Source organism: Salvelinus alpinus, chromosome 28 (assembly GCF_045679555.1).
Source record: "Salvelinus alpinus chromosome 28, SLU_Salpinus.1, whole genome shotgun sequence".
Taxonomy (NCBI): Eukaryota; Metazoa; Chordata; class Actinopteri; order Salmoniformes; family Salmonidae; genus Salvelinus; species Salvelinus alpinus.
In genome coordinates, this window is record NC_092113.1 from 8,461,799 (window position 1) to 8,485,854 (window position 24,056).

Here is a 24,056-nt window from a genome sequence, read left to right on the forward strand (position 1 = left end):
TGAGACAGTGGAAAAAGGCCAGGAGCCCAAACTCAGCTTTTGATCAATAATTTAAGTTGCTTCCCATCGGTGATGTGACGAGCATACATTCCAGTAAGTCTTCATGGGGGAGAGAAAATAAATTAAGGCGCTTTTAGGGCTACATTTCATTCATGCATGCAAGTGGGGGTAAACACATTAACGTCAATGAAATTGTACGATTTAGGAAACATAATTCATAGTCCTTTAATAAAAACATAAACAATTAAACCTTTCATCCATAAGACGTTATAGGCCTATGCAAAGAACGCGGTGATGATGCTGATAGGCTACATCCGGTGTCTGGATAATGTGGATGCTGAGGCGGGTACCATAAGGGAAGCGACAGACCACGCCCTACGCTCTACACAGTGGACCCCAGTGCAAAACAGGCGATACACTGGCTTACCTCAGTCTGCCTCACCTTCAACTGGCCCGACCGAGTGGTGCCATCATCTAACAACGACAACATCTAAGAAAAACATCAGAGACTACGTCCATCTTTAAAGATTTGGCCAGAGGATGAATTCGACATTATAATATATTCTTACAATGATGTAACCCACTGCGATTTTAACTAGAGTTTATATGCATAGGACATTTTTGCTGCGACATGCTCGAAGCATCATTTTTGCTCTCTAAATTGTAATTCATCCGTAGTTAACTGTCAAGCTTTACCTCTGGGCTGCAATCTTTTTCAGCCTTGAAGACATAAGAATTAAGGACGTATCTTTTAGCATCCAAGCAGATCTGTCATTACTTATTTTACAGTCGACTGGGCCTGCAAATTGTGATTCTCGACTAGTTTATTCCAACCCCGTGAATTTGCGCAATGGCGGATGTAACCTCCGAATGTAATATCAAGGTGTTGTGTCGCTTTCGCCCTCTGAATCAATCGGAGATTCTGCGTGGGGATCAATTTATTCCTACATTTCTGGGAGATGACAGTGTCAGCGTTGGGGTAAGGCACTTTGTTTCTGATATGCTCATTAAGAAATGATTAACTTTTTCTGTTTTCGTTTGGACTGCCAATATCAATAATTTGTGATTAAAATTAGGCTACTTGACTGTAATAATTTATGTAAACTGCGTAGGCATCAGTTGACCATTCAGTGCAGTCGGCTCTGATTTCCCCCCAGTGTATAGGCCTAACACGTTGTATTTACTGCGGCTACATATCAGGCCTCATATCCAATAACCTACCAATGTACATTAACCTTGTACTTGCTTAGGTTATTGATAACAGAAATGAACCCCTTTCAATGGAAATGGCCTCAAGATATTTACTACAGTCCGCCGCCTATATGGATGGTCTACATAGCCTGCCAATAGCTAATATTGCTCGAATGTTATTTTAGCAACAATATGCTGTTGTTATTCTCATTGGAATGATTTGGTTCGTATATGTAATGGCAATGGTACTTTAAATGTATAGGCAGGGATTGTATTAGGCCTATGTAATAAATGGCACATACATATTGTACGCCACAGTATCACAATCATCCCTCCTCAGACAGGCCTACTAGTCTGTTGGGTTCTTCAGGGCCAGGGCAGAGTGGAATGAGAGAGTGGATTTATTTACAGTTTAACTGAGGACGTTAAGGGACACACCTTTGGCTGACCTTCTCTTCAGTCATAATTCTTTACAGTGGGCCAAGAATCTGTTCTCTAACTGCATATGGAGGAGAGGATCAATAATTATTCTCCTGTTTAGAACCGACTCACCCCACCTCTGTGCCAGACTGACTGCCTCACTCTGGACAATGATTTTTGTTCATGACGATGCGTCTGCATTGCTAGTGATGTGAATGGGTCAGCTTCAGGCTAGTTTTGTTATGTTTTTCTGAAGGGAGTGATATTCAATGTAGGCCTATTGAACAATGGACATGTGAACGATCATCCTTTAACTATTACAATGCATTCTGAATGATTTCCCCATTTCAAGACCAGCCATGTCAAGCTCTTGGCCACGTGTCATCTGCTTCAGAAAAGTGAAACGTAATCATAGATTCACAATGAGTAACGATAACGTGGCTATACACAAGGGGTACCAGTACCGAGTCGATGTGCAGGGGTACGAGGTTATTGAAGTAGATACAGTGCATTCAGAAAGTGTTCACACCCCTTGACTTTTCCCACATTTTGGTGTGTTACAGCCTGAATTTAAAATGGATTAAATGTCGATTTTTTTCTCAATGACCTACACACAATATCCCATAATGTCAAAGTGGAATTAGGTATTTCAATATTTTTTTACTAATTAATAAAATCTTAACCCCTTTGGCAAGCCTAAATACATTCAGGAGTAAAGATTAGCTTAGCAAGTCTCATATTAAGTTGCATTGTCTCACTCAGTGTGCAATAATAGGGTTTAACCGGATTTTTGAATACCTCATCTCTGTACCCCACATATACAATTATCTGTAAGGTCCCTCAGTCGAGCAGTGAATTTCAAACACAGATTCAACCACAAAGACCAGGGAGGTTTTCCAATGCCTCGCAAAGTAGGGCACATGTTGGTAGATGGGTAACAATAAAAAAAACAGACATTGAAAACAATTGAGCATGGTGAGGTTATTAATTAATTAATCAATTAATTACACTTTAGACGGTGTATCAATACACCCAGCCAATACAAAGATACAGGCGTCCTTCTTAACTCAGTTGCCGGAGAGGAAGGAAACCGCTCAGGGATTTCAACATGAGGCCAATGGTGACTAAAAAATTTTACATAGTTAATTGGCTTTGATAGGAGAAAACTGAGGATGGATCAACAACATTGTAGTTACTCCACAATACTAACCTAATTGACAAGAGTGAAAAGGAAGCTTGTACAGAGTAAAAATATTCCAAAACATGCATCCTGTTTGCAACAAGGCACTAAAGTAATAATGCAACAAATGGAGCAAGCAATTCACTTTTTGTCCTGATTACAAAGTGTTATGTTTAGTGCAAATCTAATACAACACATTACTAAGTACAACACTCCATATTTTCAAGCATAGTGATGGCTGCATTATGTTATGGGTACTGTATGCTTGTAATTGTTAAGGACTGGAACATTTTTCAGGATAAAAAAGAAACCGAATGCATCTAAGCTCAGGCAAAATCCTAGAGGACAACCAGGTTCAGTCTGATTCCACCAGACACTGGGAGATTAATTCCTTTCAGCAGTACAATAACCTAAAACACAAGGTCAAATCTACACTGGAGTTGCTTACCAAGAAGACAGTGAATCTTCCTGAGTGTCCGGGTTGACTTAAATCTATTTGAAAATCTAGGCAAGACTTGAAAATGGTTGTCTAGCTATGATCAACGACCAATTTGACAGAGCTTGAATTATAAATAAAATAGTAATGGGCAAATATTGTACAATCCAGGTGTGGAAAGCTGCTAGAGTCTTACCCAGAAAGACTGCCAAAGATGCATCTACAAAGTATTGACTCAGAGATATGTCTGTATATATTTTTCAATAAATATGCAAACACTTCTAAAAACATGTTTTAACTTTGTGATTATAGGATATTGTGTGTAGATTGATGAGGGAAAAAATCTATTTAATCCATTTTTAATTCAGGCTGTAACACAACAAAATGTGGAATAAGTCAAGGGGTATGAATACTTTCTGAAGGCACGGTATGTAGAGTGCATTCGGAAAGTATTCAGACCCCTTGACCTTTTCCACATTTTGTTACGTTACATGCTTATTCTAAAATGGATTACATAGGTTTTTTTCGCTCATAGATCTACACACAATTCCCCATAATGACAAAGCAAAAACTGTTTTTTAGAAATGTTTGCAAAAAAAAAATACCAAAAAAACTGAAATATAACATTTACATAAGTATTCAGACCCTTTACTCAGTACTTTGTTGAGGCACCTTTGGCAGCGATTACAGCCTCGAGTCCTCTTGGGTATGACGCTACAAGCTTGGCACACCTGTATTTGGGGAGTTTCTCCCATTCTTCTCTCGAAGATCCTCTCAAGCTCTGTCAGGTTGGATGGGGAGCGTCGCTGACAGGTATTTTCAGGTCTCTCCAGAGATGATCGATCGGGTTCAAGTCTGGGCTCTGGCTGGGCCACTCAAGGACATTCAGAGACTTGTCCCGAAGCAACTCCTGCGTTGTCTTGGCTGTGTGCTTAGGGTCGTTGTCCTATTGGAAGGTGAACCTTCACCCCAGTCTGAGGTCCTGAGAGCTCTGGAGCAGGTTTTCATCAAAGATCTCTCTGTACTTTGCTCCGTTCATCTTTCCCTCGATCCTAACTAGTCTCCCAGTCCCTGCCGGATGATGCTGCCACCACCATGCTTCACCGTAGGGATGGTGCCAGGTTAACTCCATACGTGACACTTGGTTTTATCAGACCAGAGAATCTTGTTTCTCATGGTCTGAGAGTCCTTTAGGTGCCTTTCGGCAAACTCCAAGAGGGCTGTCATGTGCTTTTTACTGAGGAGTGGCTTCCGTCTGGCCAGTCTACCATAAAGGCCTGATTGGGGGATTTGTCCTTCTGGAAGGTCCTCCCATCTCCACAGAGGAATTCTGGAGCTCTGTCAGGGTGACCATCGGGTTCTTGGTCACCTCCCTGAGCAAGGCCCTTCTCCCTCGATTGCGGCCAGCTCTTGGTGGTTCCAAACTTCTTCCATTTAAGAATGATGGAGTCCACTGGGTTCTTGGGGACCTTCAATGCTGCAGACATTTTTTGGTACTCTTCCCCAGATCTGTCCCTCGACACAATTCTGTCTCGGAGCTCTACGGACAATTTCTTCGACCTCATGGCTTGGTTTTTGCTTTGACATGCACTGTTAACTGTGGGATCTTATATAGACAGGTGTGTGCCTTTCCAAATCATGTCTAATCAATTGAATTTACCACAGGTGGACTCAATGGATCAATGGTAACAGGATGCACTGGAGCTCAATTTTGAATAGCATAGCAAATAGTCTGAATACTTATGTAAATAAGCTATTTCTGTATTTGTTTTGTGATAAATTTGCAAAAAAATAAATACTGTTTTGGCATTGTCATTGTGGGGCATTGTGTGTAGATTTCTAGGGATTTTTTATATTTTTTATCCAGTTTAGAATGAGGCTGTAAAGTAACAAAACGTGGGGAAGAAATCAAGGGGTCTGAATACTTTCTGAAGGCACTGTACATATAACTAGGCATGAAGTGACAGATAGTAAAGAGTAGCAGCAGCGTATGTGATAAGTTTGTGCAAAAAAGGTCAATGCATATAGTCTGGGTAGCTATTTGGTTAACTATGTAGTTTGTGCAAAAAGTGGCAGTGCAGATTGTCTGGGTAGCTATTTGGTTAACTATGTAGCTAACTATTTAGCAATCTTATGGCTTGGTGGTGGAAGATGTTCAGGGTCCTGTTGGTTCTGCTACCGCTTGCCGTGTGGTAGCAGAGAGAACAGTCTTGGTTGGCTGGAGTCTTTGACAACTTTTAGGGCCTTCCTCTGACACAGCCTGGTATAGAGGTCCTGAATGGCAGGGAGCTCGGCCCCAATGATGTCCTGGTTGCCAAGCAGTTGCCATATCAAGCAGTGATGCAGCCAGTGAAGATGCTCTCAATGGTGCAGCTGTATAACATTTTGAGGATCTGAGGGCCCATGCCAAGTCTTTTCAGCCTTCTGAGGCGGCAGAGGCGTTGTCGTGCCCTCTTCACGATTGTGTTGGTGCGTTTGGCACATGATAGATCCTTAGTGATGTGGACATCGAGGAACTTGAAGCTCTTGACCTCCTCCACTACAGGCCGCCGTCGATGTGGATGGGGGGGCGTGCTCGGCCCTCCATTTCCTGTTGTCCACGATCTGCTCCTTTGTCTTGCTGACTTTGAGGGAGAGGTTGTTGTCATGGCACCACACTGCCAGGTCTCTGTCCTCCTCCCTACAGGCTGTTTCATCATCGTCAGTGATCATGCATAGTGACTGTGTAAGCACTGGACAGATTAAACAGTATTACCTACAGTCTATATCCTAGGTCACAGGATTATTTTGCTACAGTTTTGGTTTTTGTCCTTGTTGTGTCTGAGCATATTTTTTCGTCTGTCCCATTAATTTATTCAGTGATTGACATACATAAATCATCTATCACTATCCATAAACAAGGAACCAAGAACAAACTTGATTGCTTTTCCATGGTTTGTTTGTTTGGGATATATAAATGAAATAGCAATGCTAGTTGGAAAGACAATTGGAGACAAGAAAATGTCCCTCATTATTTTCCACTTCAGTATGTCTATACCATGGTTCATCTTGGTCTGTGTATTCCAAATAATAGCTACAGTATTTGGTTTACAAAACTGACCTAAAATCTCTTTGTGTCTCCCAGGGACGGTCATACGTGTTCGACCGGGTTTTTCCCACCAACACCACTCAGGAGCAGGTCTACAATACCTGTGCTAAACAGATTGTCAAGGGTAAGGAAAAAATACTGCCAATGGCAGAATGAACATCCACACACAGTCCGTGGAGGTGTATTAGAGAGACAAAAGAGAAGTCAATGTGAGGTTCTGACTCATCAATTGATTAAATCAGTCGGCGACGTCACACGTTAGTAGCCTACTTGCTGCCTTTGTTTCCCATAACTGTGTTCATATTAAAGGTTATTGGTGTCTTTCTTATTTTCAAACCTGAAGGCCTGAAGACATTTTTTCATTTCTGTAATTTCCTCAAATTATCTTGGTTTCCCTCTGTTTATATAGATGTTCTGGGTGGATACAATGGCACTATTTTCGCATATGGACAGACCGCCTCCGGCAAGACTCACACCATGGAGGTACAGTGGGAGTCATTGCAATTATATGCATAATACAGTATTTTCAAATACTTCTGAAAAAGTGATGATCTCCCATTATGAAATAACTCAATAAATCAGCATAAATTTGGCTCCCGTTTCGTTTCAATCTAAATGTAATACCCCGGATGTTGCTTTGGGGGCATTTGCACCCCATCTAGTACATGGTATTGGAAAAATACTGCTGATAATGATATGAGGATTTTAATATTCATACAATATATAACAGGTATTAACCTCTCAAACTCCAGAGACTGACTGCACAGTATGTCTTTATAGGGGAAGCTGCATGACCCCAATCAGATGGGCATCATCCCCAGGATTGCAGAGGACATCTTCAACCATATCTTTGGCATGGACGAGAACCTGGAGTTCCACATCAAGGTTTGGATTCATCTCCATCTCCTCATCCATATATAGGATGATTCTTTTTTTTTTTTATCCCTTACACTCTTAGAAAAAAGGGTTCCAAAATGGTTCTTCGGCTGTCCCCATAGAAGCACCATTTTTGGTTGCAGTTAGAACTTCGGCTGTTGCGGTGACCATATTACTATCATACCAGTAAGATTCCACGTGACCATGGTCACGGTAATCTCCTTTTATGTACTCTGGACATTGGTAATACCCAAACTCGCTAACAATCATCAGGTCGCTAAAGGCCTGGTACTCAGGGTTCTATTGTCTCTCTAACCACTCTGACATCAATGCAAATGCAATAAAAAATGTCCTTAAACACTTATCATCAAAGCAGTATGTGCTTTTGTAACCGATGTGAAATGGCTAGCTAGTTAGCGGTGGTGTGCGCTAATAGCATTTCAATCGGTGACGTCACTCGCTCTGAGACCTGAAGTAGTTGTTCCCCTTGCCCTGCAAGGGCCGTGGCTTTTGTGGCGCGTTGGGTAACGATGCTTCGTGGGTGTCAGTTGTTGATGTGTGCAGAGGGTTCCTGGTTCGAGCCCAGGTTGGGGTGAGGAGAGGGACGGAAGCTATACTGTTACACTTTTAAAACTCACTCCACTGTGATTAATACATTTGAAGAAAGAAGTGGAACACGTGGTCGTTGTGGATGTTGTTTCAAAGCCTAACAACGAAATGGACCGCACTTTGATTAATTCAAAACACCCATACACAATATTAGAGCTTATGCATACGAGCCCAACCTCGGGAAAAAAAGAAGGATTGTGCTATTATACAGTACATAGCCTACCACATATTATGAATGGCAGAAAAACATACACAAAAACTGATTTAAGATTTAAGTCAAAACTGATTTTTTAACATTTTTATTTCACCTTTATTTAACCAGGTAAGCTAGTTGAGAACAAGTTCTCATTTGCAACTGCGACCTGGCCAAGATAAAGCAAAGCAGTGTGACACAGACAACAACACAGAGTTACACATGGAATAACATGGAGTAAACAATAAACAAGCCAATAACACAATAAACAAGTCAATAACACAGTAGAAAAAAAGAAAGTCTATATACAGTGTGTGCAAAAGGCATGAGGAGGTAGGCAATAAATAGGCCATAGGAGCGAATAATTACAATTTAGCAGATTAACACTGGAGTGATAAATGAGCAGATGATGATGTGCAAGTAGAGAGATACTGGTGTGCAAAAGAGCTTGTGATGTCTTTGGTCTAGCCTATACTCCAAAATGTAACAAATTCTGGTAATCGCCTTTGAGTGTGGACTGTATTATTATGCATACTAGATGGACTGGTTACATGATGCCACACTCCAAACTTTCTATCCAGTCTAGGAGAGAATGTAGGCTATAGGCCTAGGCGATGCTGTTGGTTCGTTGATTGTGCAGTGCGGCTTACAGACGTATCCTACAATTATAGTGAATTTGTATTTGATTTTGAATAGCGTAGTAATAGGGTGACACATTAGGCTACCTTTATCGGCAGAATATCTCACCACCGTGCGTTTCCATCTCCTCCCCTCTCTCCTTCATTACTTTCTCAAGCATGCAGAGAGAGGAGCTGTCAACAGTTTAATGAAATATGTTTAGTTGTGAAAACATTTTACTATCGATTTTCCAGGACAGATTTCACTTAGTTTCCCAAATTAATCACTGGGTAGCTGCAGGAACAGGGTTGGAGAGCCCCTGGCATACAGAGTTTGGGCGGAATACCACCTGTCATGCTGAAGTGAAATAACCAGAGTAGCTTACCCGGCACGAGTCAAAAACAAACCTGAGTGAATGTGTGCTCCATTTGCTATTAGAGTGCATACAGATTACGTCTTTTTTCCCCAGGCCCATTTGATAATGGGCCATTCAAAATCGAAACAAATTTGACATATTAGTAAAGACAATATTAAATTGAGAATAGTCCGATGGGTGATAATATGATCACTTGATGAGAGAACAGCGTGTGCAGCCTGAGGGAAGGATCAGAGTGCAAGCTTTTTTTGCTTCTTTCTCAAATCATCAATAGCCTGTAGTCGCATCATGCAGCCCATATATGTCTTGATTTCTAAAACATTCTAAGGTTTGCATCATTCACAACTAAAGTTGCCAAATAACTAAACGTATAGGACCTGTTTCAAATGATCGTTTTTACGCTCAACATAGTGACGGCATGTACACTATGTTGAGCGTACATGTTCTTATGTACACTCGCTACGGAATGGGAAAAATAACATTTATATTTTATTCAGCTCAAGTTCAATTATATTCCTCTTACTGTAAAATCATATAATGTAAAATATTGACACAGGACTTATAAGCATATCTTGTCTGCTAAATGAACAAGCCTACAGCCTATGGCACGGCGCATAGCCGGATAACATACAGTAGTATCATATTCTGTCCTTCTGAAATACATTCTCTTCACATCGTAATGTTTCTTTAGACCTGCCGAAAATAAACAATGGATTTATTTTGATGGTGTACATTCAATTGATTTATTAGACATTTTTAAATGTACATTTTCTAAAGGTCTCTAGGCGTGGAGGCCTGGAGATGCTAAACCTGTTTATGTTCATTAACGGCCAGTTACCATGACACCAGCAGTCTTTTGCAATACAATAACTGGCTGACAAAATGTCATGACCGCCACAGCCCTAGGTAGAACCTTTTTGGATTCCATGTAGAACCCTTTCCATAGTGGGTTCTACATGGACGCCAAAAGGTTCTACCTGGAACCAAAAAGGTTCTAACCGGGAACCAAAAAGGTTCTAACCGGGAACCAAAAAGGATTCTTCAAAAGGGTTCTCCTATGGGGACAGCCGAAGAACCCTTTTAGGTCCTAGATAGTACCTTTTTTTTCTAAGAGTGTATGAGTAATCCTCCATTTGTATACCGCAATGACTTGGTGCTCTTACATGGAGCCACGGTATGGATGACTTGATTGAGGCTATCTTCTCTTTCCCCTTTCCTGTGCTTAGGTTTCATATTTTGAAGTCTATATGGACAAAATTCGGGATCTGCTGGATGGTTTGTGCATAGTTCTTTACTTACCAAGTCCACATCTAATGCCATGACAAAGCCAAATCTTCTTCAAAAATGGTCTGACCTAAAGGTTGTTCCTGTATCTTTTAGTGACCAAGACTAACCTGGCTGTTCATGAGGATAAGAACAAGATCCCATATGTGAAGGTGGGTTTTGACGAGTCCCACTTGTCACCGAATACACCTACATCGGTTCCTAACGGTTCCTAACGTTTTCCAAGAAAAGAGGAGCATGCGTATTCATTATTAACCCTTTATCATCGCACTCGGCTGTCATCCCTCCCTCCTCCCCCCTCCCTGTGATGTAGGGCTGCACCGAGCGCTTTGTGTCCAGCCCTGATGAGGTCATGGATGTCATTGACGAGGGGAAGAACAACCGCCATGTTGCCGTCACCAGTAAGTCTTCAGAATGTTCTCCATTCGTCCGTTCCGTTTCATTCCTACCCCTCTCCTTTTTTAGCAGTGAATCCAGTGCCCCGTCCTTCTGCTAGCAGGAGAGTTGCATGGTTAGTCGAGTGTCTCATGACAGTTGGGTCATGTGGCTCGTTATATGGCTTATATAACAGGACTTCTTCTCACATGTGTTCTGCTTACAAGCAGCATCTCTATTCGAAGGACGTTCACAATTACAATGGTCCAACTGGGTGTCTGCTGGCTGGTGTAATACTCTCACTGTAAAATAGTGATAACACAGGAACGGGCTCAGGTCTGACATTGTTAAGTTGGTGCAATAAGATAGGAACAGATAAGTAACATGAGCCCTTATTCTGGGGACTGTAGGTCGCGTCAGGAGAAGGATTCAGGTATGAGTTCTGTCCTGAAAAAGGTTCGGTCGGGCACATAACGATCATTTGAATCTTATATCAGTGAAATTCACCTTATGTGTCCGGAAAAGCATTCATTAAACAATCCACATGTAAATCAATCCCCGTAAACACTAGATTAGACGTTGTGCATATTGACATGAAGGTGCTCATTCGCCTCCGTGTTGTTCTCCCTCCTCGTAGACATGAATGAGCACAGCTCTCGCAGTCACAGCATCTTCCTGATCAACATCAAGCAGGAGCACGTGGAGACGGAGCAGAAGTTGTGTGGGAAACTCTACCTGGTGGACTTGGCTGGTAGTGAGAAGGTAAGACTTCACATCCTTGTCTGTCTGGTTTATCTAGCTGGGCTGAGGTGAGTGAGACTATGGGTCAGTCTACTCTGCATATGCCATTGTGACAGAGCGGATATTATAAGCACAGTGACACTTCGGTTTTTGACCTTTCCAAAGGTCATTGAGTCACAGTCAGTAATTTAGTCTCTCTCGCTCCTTTGCTCTTTCTCTATTGCTCTCTATCTCTCTCGCTCTCTCTCTCTTTCTCTTTGCACCTGTCCCGCTGTGTCTATCTCTGCCGCCACTCTCTTTCTCTCTCTCTCAGGTCAGCAAAACAGGCGCTGCGGGTGCCGTTCTTGATGAGGCCAAAAACATCAACAAGTCTCTGTCAGCCCTGGGCAACGTAATCTCTGCACTGGCTGAAGGGACGGTGAGTCCAGGACAGTGAAGCCGTCTACCTTACACACCTGTCACCCTAATGTCGATCCAGCCCCTACACACATCCATCAGTACCAACTCACTGTACAATCATCTCCCTGGTATCCGTACCATAACCCATCTGAAGCCTGGTCAATGCCAACTCACCACACACACCTATCAATGCCAACCTTCTCCTGGCCTTACTCTGCCGTCAACTGAAAAAAAGTGCTATTTGGAACCTAAAAAGGGTTCTTCGGCTGACCCCATAGGAGAACCCGTTGAAGAACCCTTTTTGGTTCCAGGCAGATTCCTTTTGGTTCCAGATAGAACCCTTTCCACAGAGGGTGACCTGGGAGACCTGGAACCAGAAAAGGGTTCTCCTATGGGGACAGCCGAAGAACCCTTTAGGAACCCTTTTTTCCCCCCGAAGAGTGCACTTACTCACTTCATCCCTTCTTCCTCCCTTTTGTTTGCTAGAAAACCCACGTGCCATACCGTGACAGCAAGATGACCCGTATCCTGCAGGACTCTCTGGGTGGTAACTGTAGGACCACCATGTTCATCTGCTGCTCTCCGTCCAGCTTCAACGACGCTGAGACCAAGTCCACCCTGATGTTTGGACAACGGTAACAAACACTTTGCCCCCATCTTGTCTTCTCCCTGCGTTGACAATGTACCATGTCAGCAGTGTCAGCTGTCAGTTCTGCACAGAAAGGGCCAATGTACCAATATGTCCGTAGTCAAATGATTTTGCATGCAATATTTCCTTAACCCGTATTCATATTCACTTGTTCCAATATGAATATGCCGATATTACTGGTATGATGAGTATAAGCTGTTGAATATGCAGATATTACTGGCGCGACGAATAGAAGCCGTGGAAGCCACCGCTTCAACGTGTCGTTAATGTCATTAACGTCCCCCCCTGCCCTCCAGCGCTAAGACCATCAGGAACACGGCCTCCGTCAATCTGGAGCTGACGGCCGATCAGTGGAAGAGGAAGTACGAGAAGGAGAAGGAGAAGAACAAAACCATGAAGGAAACGGTTCAGAGGCTGGAGGCTGAGCTCAACCGCTGGAGGAACGGTGAGACGTACTGTAATACACGGAACCGGAGAGCATTTATCATGGTTGAGGATTCCTAGTCTACGACTTTGTTTTGTTGTTAATAATGATCGTTTTTTCCCCCCTAAATGTTGATTGAATTTATGCTGTTAATATACTTTAACAAGAACATGCTTGTCATGCATATTCTTGATGTTCCTTGAACTCTGCTTGAGGTTGGGAGCAAAGGGCACACGGTCATTTCATTTCCTGGAAAGAGCTAGACCGATGAGTAGGAAGTCAATTCTCTTAAGAGCTGACGTAGACTGCTGACGCATCACCTCCTCTCCACTCTTCTTGCTCCTCCAGGGGAGAATGTTCCTGAGACGGAGAGGACCACTGCTGACGTGGTGCGCCTGGAGTCGGCGGAGGAGCGGAGCCCCGTGATGATCCTGGACAACGACACCTCCTCCATCGTGGTGCGCATCTCCGAGGAGGAGCGTCAGAAGTACGAGGAGGAGATCCGCAAGCTCTACAAGCAGCTGGACGACAAGGTCGGGGCCTGTTGAAACACACCATACACCACGCCATACACACACACACACACATTGAAGGGTATTACATACCCTGAGTGTTACAAAACATTAAGGACACCTGCTCTTTCCATGACATGGACTGACCAGGTAAATCCAGGTGAAAGCAATGATCCCTTATTGATGTCACTTGTTAAATCTGCTTCCATCAGTGTAGATGAGGAGATAGGTTAAAGAATGATTTTTCAGGCTTGAGACAATTGAGACATGGATTGGGTATGTGTGCCATTCAGAGGGTGAATGGGCAAGACAAAAGATTTAAGTGCCTTTCAACAGTGTGTGGTAGTAGGTGCCAGGCGCACCGATTGTGTCAAGAGCTACAACTCTGCTGTGTTTTTCACGCTCAACAGTTTCCCGTTTGTATCAAGAATGGTCCACCACCCAAAGGACATCCAGCCAACTTAACACAACTGTGGGAAGCATTGGAATCAACACGGGCCAGCATCCCTGTGGAACGCTTTCGACACCTTGTAGAGTCCATGCCCGAAAGAAATTGAGGCTGTTCTGAGGGCAAAAGGGGGTACAACTCAATATTAGCAAGGTGTACCTAACGTCCATATTTCCACTAGCAGACCAAGTGACCATAGTGTGTGTGTGCGTGTCTCCACAGGATGATGAGATCAACCTGCAGTGCCAGTTGGTTGAGAAACTGAAGGAGCAGATGCTGGATCAGGATGAGGTGAGGACACACTCGGACACACGCTCGGTTCCCCTCTCTGTATGTATCTCTGTCCAGGCATCTCTCGTTCACACAACGGTCTCATTAACAAATATGTTAGCTTTTTATTGTGATACAAATCTTGATGATCCTGAATCTATACATGCTGGTATAATACTATCGTAGCATATAGTGCTCTTTGTGTTATGGGCGCTAGGGGGAGTAGTGGTAGAGGCATACAGATGGAAAGAGGTCTCACTTTTGTATATCTGCCATTATAGCATGGGCAGCGGCATTTAGGCAGTCGTGGGTAGATGGCATACAGCTTATGTCAAAGTGACGTCAAAAGTTGCACGTTCAGCGAAAATGTGGGGATTTTATATTGTATAATTGTATACCAGCCGAAACGGCTACAATTTTCCGCCGGCTTCCAACGGTTTCATTTTTATTGGATGTTACATTTACCCTCCCCACACATGCCCGTAGAAGGGTGGCTGCGTGTTATGTTCGTCACTGTTTTCCCGACCGCCAGTGTGTTGTCCGGTTGCAGTAAAGACGATCAACCTCTCAAAAGGTTATGTTTGTTTCCTGTTAGAGTCGCAGGGTTCGCCACAAAAATGATGGGGGTTTTTCATCTGCGATTTCCTGGCCATCCTCACGTACTGTCGCTCCTACGGTACTACTCTGCTGAGCACCTTTGGCGCTCCGCCCAAGCAAGGCATTTGATTGGTTTGAAGTGTTGCGAAGCGTCACTGATTTACACTGGGTTTTCCACCCCTTTGAGCCATTGATCTCACCAGGCTTCACCAGGCTTCACCAGGCTTTCCGATTAGGGTTCTCAACGAGGCTAACCCTAACTCTAACCCTTTTTCTAACCTTAACCTAATTCTCCTAACCTACCGCCTAAGTTCTCCTAACCTGCTACGAAAAACTCACTTCTGACCGTAGCTGTATAACATCTAGTCAAAACCCATTGAGACTATCTCCATTTTAAAGTAGGACATTTGATTCTTCTTTTGTGTTTGAAAAAAGTGTACAGCTAATATTGGTGATGTACTGCCACCTGCAGCGCTAGAGTCCTGAACCAGCTCTTGTGTGTCATTCGTTTATTGTGACCACTGGATGGCAGTGATATAGCTTAAAGCCATTTACAGACCATAGCACCCAATTTCAAGATGAAGACAATGCTCTGATCATTGGCTGATCTCTCCCAACCCATAGGAATCCCCACCCTGTTGACTACTTTAAAATGGTGGAAGCCCTCAATGGAAGTGTCCATGCTAAAACTTGGGTTATATGCAAGTAGAATCCTTTAATTGTCTTCATTGGTAGAGGTGACATCTTATGGGGATGTACAGTAGGCCTATACAGAAGATGTTGTAGAATTATAACCAAGCAAACAAATAACCTGGAATCCTCTCTATATCTACCCTAAATGTAGTTCATAATCTGATACATTTGGCTGTAGCTACAAGCCATTTCCTACCCTTTCAGTTAGGCAGCAGATCTCTTTCAGTTGAACAGTTGTCATAGCAACAACAGGGGATGACTCATGCCAATTCTAAATCCAGGCCATCTGTGTGTGTCTTGTGTCTGGTTGTACTGTGTAAAATATGAATATTACGAGTTCACGTGATCGTCTCTCTCTCTCTGTGTGTCTTCTAGCTGCTGGCGTCGTCCCGTGGGGATGGGGACAAGGTGCAGGCGGAGCTGGGCCGCCTGCAGGTGGAGAGCAACTGTGCCAAGACAGAGGTGAAGGAGGTGCTGCAGGCACTGGAGGAGCTGGCCATCAACTACGACCAGAAGAGCCTGGAGGTGGAGGAGAAAGGCCTGCAGAACCAGCTGCTGGCCGACCAGTTGGCCCAGAAGATGGTGGGTTCAGCAGGGCATAGAAATACAAGGCATAGAACGGACATAAAGTCTACAATGCCTTTCTATGAAGTGTTGTATGAAGTCTATGTGGTCTTTATGGATTCTTTGCTCTGCTTGGAATTACCAGAGCTCTGCCAACGTGGCGGCATCATTTTGATTAGATTTTTGCACACGGAAATCTGTAGCCTATCTATCATTTTTTTTTCTGCCCTCGTTCAATCATCTCGTCTCACTCTCCTGTCTGCGGTGCAGGCCAATCTGATGGAGTTGGAGGCGGAGCTATCCCACATGCAGGAAGTGAGTGGTCAGCAAAGGAAGCGCATCGCTGACGTCCTCAACGGCCTGATGAGGGACTTAAGTGAGTTCAGCACCATCGTGGGCAACGGGGAGATCAAGCTGGTGAGTTACTTCCATCTCCTACTGCCCCTCTGGAACCACTGAGATAGAATAGTTAGATAGATGGGCAGAGAGAGAGAGAGGTTTTGTATACAATATGCGCTTCATCTCCCTCCCCCTCATCCCTCCATCTCTCACCCTCCCTGTGAGCCTTTCTTTCAATCCCTCTCTCTCCCATCCTTCTCGAATCTCTCTCTCTCTCGCTCTGCTGCAGCCGGTGGAGATCAGCGGGGCGATCGAGGAGGAGTTCACGGTGGCCCGTCTCTACATCAGCAAGATCAAGTCGGAGGTCAAGTCCATGGTGAAGCGCTGCCGCCAGCTGGAGAACCTGCAGCTGGAGTGTCATCGCAAGATGGAGGAGACGGGCCGCGAGCTCTCCTCCTGCCAGCTCCTCATCTCACAGGTCAGACTGGGCACCTCGGTGTACGCAAACGCAGACATCACAACCAGCTAGAATGACTATACTCTACACAGCATATGTATATAAATACATATGGTATGTTGATACCATGTATACCAGAGGAGGCTGGTGGGATGAGCTATAGGAGGAAGGCTCCTTGTAATGGCTGGAATAGAATCAATGGAACGGTATCAAACATATGGAAACCACACGTTTGCCTCCGTTCCGTTAATTCCATTCCAGCCATTACAATGAGCCCGTCCTCCTACAGCTCCTCCCACCAGCCCCCTCTGATCTATACATAGATGCACTTTACCACCGCACACAATGAACACATTCTTCCGTCATGTCGTTGACAAAATGTGTCTACGTTTTATAAACTGTGTAGATGGGAGTGTATTTGTGCGCTAAGTGACTCTGTGTGGGCTGTTCGCAGCATGAAACGAAGATCCGCTCTCTGACGGAGTACATGCAGAGTGTTGAGCAGAAGAAGAGGATGCTGGAGGAGAGCCACGACTCCCTCAGCGAGGAGCTGGCCAAGCTGCAGGACCCGGGTAACACACCTCCACACACCATCCACCCTCACATCAGCAGGCCCCGGGTGGGAAACCAGATCTTACCGATCTCTCTCTATGTTACAGATAACTCTCTGCTTGAGGAGAAGGATGGAGAGAAGGGTGAGACCGAGGAGGGTAACGTCAAGGTAAACATTGATTCCAATAATGCTAATTATGTCACCTGTTAATGAGCAAAATGAAAGGATTCTGACATTGTTCTTTTCCTTATGGTGGTTCAGAAGGTTCCTCGGCAGCAGGGGGACTCTCACCGTGGTCTCCAACAAAGGCAGATGGCCCGTCTGCGGGATGAGATCAACGAGAAGCAGAGGATCATCGATGACCTCACTGAGTCAGTGTCATCAAGACTACTGTAACCCTCTCAGTTTAAGTGCCGTTGATGAGATAAAAAGAAAATATTCACTTCACTGTAAAAAGCATTCAATTTTTTGTCCCTCTCTCTCTTATTAAACATGATCCTCTCTCTCTCTCTCTCTCTCTCTCAGTCATAACCAGAAGCTGCAGATTGAGTTGGCTCAGGTGCTTGCCGAATTTGACCGTTTGAAGAGCGTGGACAGCAGCAAGAGCGAGCGGCTGGAGGAACTGTCGTAAGTCTGAACACAGACAAACACACACACACACAACGTGAAGTCACAAAGTTAAGAAATGTATTCTGATTTGGATGTTGCTGATGAAAATGCGTTTTCTCTTCCTGTCAGATTCCTGCATGAACGCCATGAGCAGACCAAGCAGGACCTCAAAGGGCTGGAGGACACCGTCGTGAGTGGCCCTCTCTCTGTCTCGCTCTCAGAACCCTCCTCTCTTCCTCCTTCTCTCCCTCATTGCCCCTTACGTCTCTTTTCTCACCCCGTCTGCCTCTTTCTTCTCTCTCTGCTTCCACCTCTCTTTTCTCCACTTTCTCCCTCTTTTTCCTCCCTTTTGATACTCTTCTTCTCCATCTCTGTTTTCAGGCCCGGGAGCTCCAGACCCTCCACAACCTGCGCAAGCTGTTCGTTCAAGACCTCACGTCGCGGGTTAAAAAAGTGAGCAAGAGATGGCGGAAAGACAGAAGATGCCCCCTATTAATCACTATGCAGGGCACTAAACCCCCCTTTCATCTCTCTCTTTATTTCTCTCTGTTCCAATTATTTTCTTTCTTCCACAGAGTTCCGAAATGGAGCCTGATGACAGTGGGGGGCCTTGCACCCAGAAACAGAAGATTTCCTTTCTTGAGAATAACCTGGACCAACTTACAAAGGTTCACAAACAGGTGAGAGCCTCACAGGATAGTTGTGTCGTCTGACTTGTTTTGATGACGTCAAACCTTACTGGTCACACCAGGAACTTCTCTCCTGCTCCAAGTGTGAACACTCGCCATGATCCTACATCGCAACCGAGCATCGCCCCGTTCCCTTCTCAACCTTTTCCCCCCCTCGCACACTCAGCCCTCTACCCTTGGCTCCTCTTGTCTCTGTCTCGCTTCTATTCCCTTTTCACCTCTTGTTCTTGTGCTTTTTAGTGTGTGTGAGCATGGATGTGTGTGTGTGTATTGGGTTTCTGTTGTTGTTCTTGTTGTTGTGTGTTAAGAGCACACCCGGCAGGTGATGGAGTGCCACAGACAGGTACAGGCCCTCGCTTCTCCTTCGCTTCCATCTCCCAGCAGGCTTGGCATCCCCTTTTCTTCTGTATATTTTTTTTAACCTAAAATGTCCCTCTGCCTTTGGCACTACGCATAAGGCTTCTAAAAGGGACACACACGGCTCGATGCTTCCTTAACACTCTTTCTTGGCATGCCGTTCTTTTGTCGTTGTACATCGGAGATGTTTGAAACGGAGAGAGATGTTTGAAAGAGAAAAAGAGTGAGCCGCATGTGAATGTGTGTGTTTGTGCGATGCCGTACTCACGGAGACGTTGTCACGTGTTATCTGACAGGTTCTGAGCTGTTTTAGTCTGGCATGAACCCATAGAGGAAAGGTTACACCGTATATTTATCTTTGAATGTTTACATGATTTCATGCTATGGATTATGAGAGAAGAAACATTTCCATTCAAAATACTTCCGTGACACAAGATATTCAGGGGACACAATAATATTGAAAGAAAACGGGCGAGTGTGGCTAAATGTCACTTTTGATGAGTCATAAAACGCATCGTTTTATGTCAAGGTCAGTGTGCAGTCTCCTCTCCTTCCCTGTTGTTCGTACAATCTCCCCTCATCTCTCTCACACTGGCGTCACCCAGTCTCATCCCGCCCTCTCTTACCTTATCCACCCCTGATCAATCAGTATTCCCTGCTATAAATCTCTCTTCCCTTGTGTCACTCTTTTATTTCTTCTCTCTCTCCTCCCTTCCCCCTCTCTCTCTCTCTTTGTGTTTCTCTGTAGCTGGTTCGTGACAATGCAGATCTGCGCTGTGAGCTTCCAAAGCTGGAGAAACGTCTTCGGTCTACTGCTGAGAGAGTTAAGGCCCTGGAGACGGCACTGAGGGACGCCAAGGAGGGCGCCATGATCGACAGGCGTCGTTACCAGCAGGAGGTGGACCGCATCAAAGAAGCCATGAGGACCAAGAACGCTCTGAGGCGCCCCCATGCGGCACAGATCGGTAGCGCACCCACTCCATATATAGTTCTACTGACTGTGATTCTGCGCTATTTATTGGATGGAGAGCTACATAGGCAGTCATTGATAAACGGAATAATACATGAATAATGATTGGAAGAGTGATTGATTGATTGACCCTCAGCATTACTGTCATCCTGCAGCCAAACCAGTGCGACCGAAGCAGCTGCCAGTGTGCTCTCCTACCAACCCGCTCTACACACGTGTCAGTGAGCCGGCGAACACCTACAGTAATGCCCTGTTCCAGAGCTCCATCACAGAACAGACCACCGCACCCATCTCTCAGATCAGCTCCGTCTCGACCAACACGTGAGTCCCGTCTCACGCTCGTATTAAGTTCATTTAGCTTGGAATAGTTGACTTGTATTGGTGTGTTATTAGACTTAGGAGGGACTGTGTCTTGTTGTCTGTGTTGAGCAGAGTGTCCACAGCGCTGGGCTACAGAGCAGTCAACCCCGCAGACATGCTGGAGTCCTACCCACTCAACATAGACAGGGATAACGGTGAGTCCCAGAGCCATACAGTTCACCCAATCACCCACGTCACCAGTTCTGTTTGTTTTTTTCACTGTACATTATATGTTACTCTAGCTAAGAGCTTGTAATTAGGTTATTGATTGTCAGAAAAAAAATGTACAATTGTTTTATACACACTAATGCTCACTCTTCCCTGTTATATACATGAACAGGAAACACTGTAGACGTCAATGACAACAGGTAAGCATATCGGCGCCTCAAATGTATATTGTACAAGCATTACAATGAGACTAATTGCCACTACTACTAGCTTTTGTTACTCTATTAGTACTACTACCAGAGCTGCTTCTCCCACAGTACAGTACTGAATTGTGTGTGTGTGTGTGTGTGTGTGTGTGTGTGTGTGTGTGTGTGTGTGTGTGTGTGTGTGTGTGTGTGTGTGTGTGTGTGTGTGTGTGTGTGTGTGTGTGTGTGTGTAGGAGTGATGTGCACTGTGGCAGTAAGGTGGACGACCCAGGCAGACTCTACATCGTTCAGCAGGAGACCGCTGCAAGTTAATGACATGGTAACTAACACGCATGCACGCATTAACTCGCAACAAATGATGTCATCGGTACACATGCCGAAGGATGAATTACTCTTCCCTGTTTGAAACTAGTCTCCTAGCGACCTATTTCCTTTTCTTTCCACAGATGGCCGAACACTGTGTTCAGTACCTCTCCCATATATTTGCATGCCGCCGTCTAGCGTCCCTCCCCCTGCACCCGTACGTGGCCAATGATGCCCCCCTGTAGCCCAAGTCTTACTGTAATAGCTCAGCCCCATGCTCCCAATGGTGACCACCCACTCATACGCTCCTGTGATTAGAACACATAGTAGTGTATACTCCTGTATGGGTATTGACCAGCACTGTGTCTGTGTATGTACTGTCCCACTTTACTCGACAGTGGCATCATAATGCTGACCTAGAGCGTTGTCGTAACCATGCCCTGGCATCTCTCCTATAAGACGTCGTGTCGGCTTACGAACAAAGGATCTCACTCTGCATGTTGCCCAGCTAGCCAATTAGCCAACCTGAATCTGTGCATGTTTCATGACAGCGTTACTCAATTTTTCTATGAACTGGGCTAAGCCGCTACAGATGTCATGCAGAGTTTATGATGCTTTTGTACTAGCTGTACGATGTCATTGTCCAGTCAGTACTGAGGCATGTGTAACTCAGCCGTGCTCTATGGCCTTTAGAGTCTAACACAGCCTTAATAATAAATGACAACAGCTGATTTCACATGATCATAACATGCAGTCATGTGTGTACATATAGAAGTATCTGTGTATTTCCTACCTCTAGCTCTACTGATACACCTTTTGGCGTCATTTCCAAAACCGATTCCAATATGTTGTTATATTAGTAGATTGTAGGCAGTGAAGCGAGCTGTTGTGTTGTCCAGTGAACTCGTTTGTTTATACAAAGACTCCTCTTCATGAAGTAAAGCATGAGGTTATTGATCAGATAGTCTCTATTTTAAAATAGTGGCCCTTCTACCTGCTCCTCAAAAAAATGCATTTTGACAAGCGGTTCTCTCTGTGTTCTGTTATAGGGAACAAAATCACGTCAAACGTTTTTCAATGTACCCACAAAACACCATCTGAATGTGTTTTCAAACTTCTCCCAACTGAGCTGCCACCAGAAATGGGTTTGAAAGCATTTCATTTTCTAGTAACCGTGGCATGTTAGTAATATCAGCTTTGCTTTACTCTCCAGTGCTCTGCTGTGTTTTCTCAGTCGCAATCCTGATCAGCCAATCGGGACAGAGAAAACCAGCGGTTGCTGGAGCTGTGTTGGTCTTTTGACAGGTATTGCACTGTATAGAGTTGGTACACTGACTGTAGTCTGACTGTACAGTGTTGACTTCAGGTCAACACTAACAGACACTTTGACCCACATGTTGGCCTACTAATATCAACAATATGACTGGAGCCTACAGCATCTCAGGATCTCTGATTGATAACAGTGTGTAGTGGGGCCACCTATGTCTTGTCTATTTAACAACAAAATTGCTAAGTGATCGAAGACTCATAACCTCCTCCACTTGGATACATGAAAGACTGAATGATTTCGAACCAGGCTTGCCCCTGATGATTGTTTTGATTCCCGTTTGAGGTCGTTTTTGGATGTAACATGTTTGAGAAATTGTACTACAGTCTATAGTACAATAGTGTGTCACTGTCTGACTTTAGCATATCTAACATATGTGATAATATTGTTCAACTTGTAAGTATAACTGCATATCAGTATGTGATTAAATGAAAGGAAATTAGCCACCTAATATTACTTTGTTATGGAACCATAATGTGTACTGTATGTATTCATTTCTGTAGGCCTATATGCTCGTTATGTGATTCATCGTGCGACATGCATATTTCTGTATATACTCATTAAAATATGTGAATCATTGTGTTGTAGTTGGCAGAAATAAACCCTTACCGAAATAAGTTATTAAAGACAATCATGTCCAAAGAACCATTGTGTTGTGAAATGTATTGTGTGAGTGAAGACTGTCCGAATGGTTACTGAGTGAGTCCACAATATGTGCTGGGCATATAGTATGAGTGCACAGTGCATTAGGAAAGTATTCCATATTTTGTTACATTACAGCCTTATTCTGAAATGATTAAATACATTTTCCCCTCATCAATCTACACACTTAAAAAAAAAATGTTTTTGCAAATGTATTAAAAATAAAAAACCAAATATCTTATTTACATAAGTTTTCAGACCCTTTGCTATGAGACTTGAAATGGAACTCAGGTGCATCCTGTTTCCATTGAGCATCCTTGAGATGTTTCTATAACTTGAATCCACCTGTGGTAAATGCAATTGAATGGACATGATTTGGAAAGGCACACACCTGTCTTTATAAGGTTCCACAGTTGACAGTGCATCACTTTCATCGAGTTGGTTGAGGACAGTGAATGGGTTGCAAGGCTTGTATCCAAAATCACTGCAATAAAACACAGAGGTCAATTTTCCACCTCCAGCGCTCATGAAGTGCAGTGGCTCATCCCAAGCTAAATCACAGTGTTAACACATCACAAACCAATGAGAATGTAGAAACTCTATCACAAGCGGCCTATTCCTTTCACCAGGGGACAGGAAATAATACTAAGATCTTGCCATGTATTGTCCACACATTGCTGCTCTCTAAGCTCCTAACCACACAACACCATGTCCATTGATATGTTAGCTGATGCTGAAGTGTGTGAGCCCTTACCTGTGCGGAGCACAGTGCGGTGGCTCGGCTGTGGTTGATGTCCATCTCCATCAGCAGGGAAATGGAGGAGAGGTTGCAGGGGGGAGCGGACATGTTCTTGGTCACCTGCATGTTGTTCATGGTCAGATTACAATGCCATAGTGTCTGCAGCTGGCCCCTAAACAGCTCCCTGAGAGAGACAGAGCACTGAGTTGCTGTATCTGTACCAACTAGGAAAAGAACGGAGAGCTGAGGCTGAACATTGCAGCATGGTTACATGAATGCAGCAACGTGACGGCTATTTATTGAGTTCACAGTACTAGCGGTTTTACAGTGGGTTTCCCTGTACCTGACTCCGCTCAGGGGTCTGGCCTCTGAAGCAGGCATCACCAGGTGGGTG

The 24,056-nt window shown here is 44.2% G+C and overlaps 1 protein-coding gene across 2 annotated transcripts; it reads left to right on the forward strand.

Moving 5' to 3' along the window:
• The first annotated feature begins 365 nt into the window (after positions 1-365).
• Positions 366-22,926, forward strand: kif5aa (kinesin family member 5A, a). 2 transcript variants are annotated; one of them, XM_071371447.1, is made up of 29 exons: positions 366-979; positions 6,352-6,439; positions 6,725-6,798; positions 7,096-7,200; positions 10,214-10,262; positions 10,368-10,423; positions 10,585-10,672; positions 11,284-11,408; positions 11,701-11,805; positions 12,273-12,421; positions 12,732-12,880; positions 13,208-13,392; positions 14,042-14,110; positions 15,755-15,961; positions 16,214-16,360; positions 16,572-16,760; positions 17,194-17,311; positions 17,399-17,460; positions 17,554-17,684; positions 17,818-17,919; positions 18,031-18,091; positions 18,283-18,354; positions 18,477-18,581; positions 19,696-19,912; positions 20,073-20,238; positions 20,350-20,432; positions 20,618-20,645; positions 20,885-20,970; positions 21,098-22,926. In XM_071371447.1, the coding sequence occupies exons 1-28, from the start codon at positions 851-853 to the stop codon at positions 20,961-20,963; spliced, it is 3,138 nt and encodes a 1,045-aa protein (XP_071227548.1). In that variant the 5' UTR covers positions 366-850; the 3' UTR covers positions 20,964-20,970; positions 21,098-22,926. The 2 variants fall into 2 exon arrangements, with proteins under 2 accessions (XP_071227548.1, XP_071227549.1); XM_071371448.1 differs by having other exon boundaries at positions 367-979; positions 17,554-17,663.
• Positions 22,927-24,056: the final 1,130 nt, after the last annotated feature.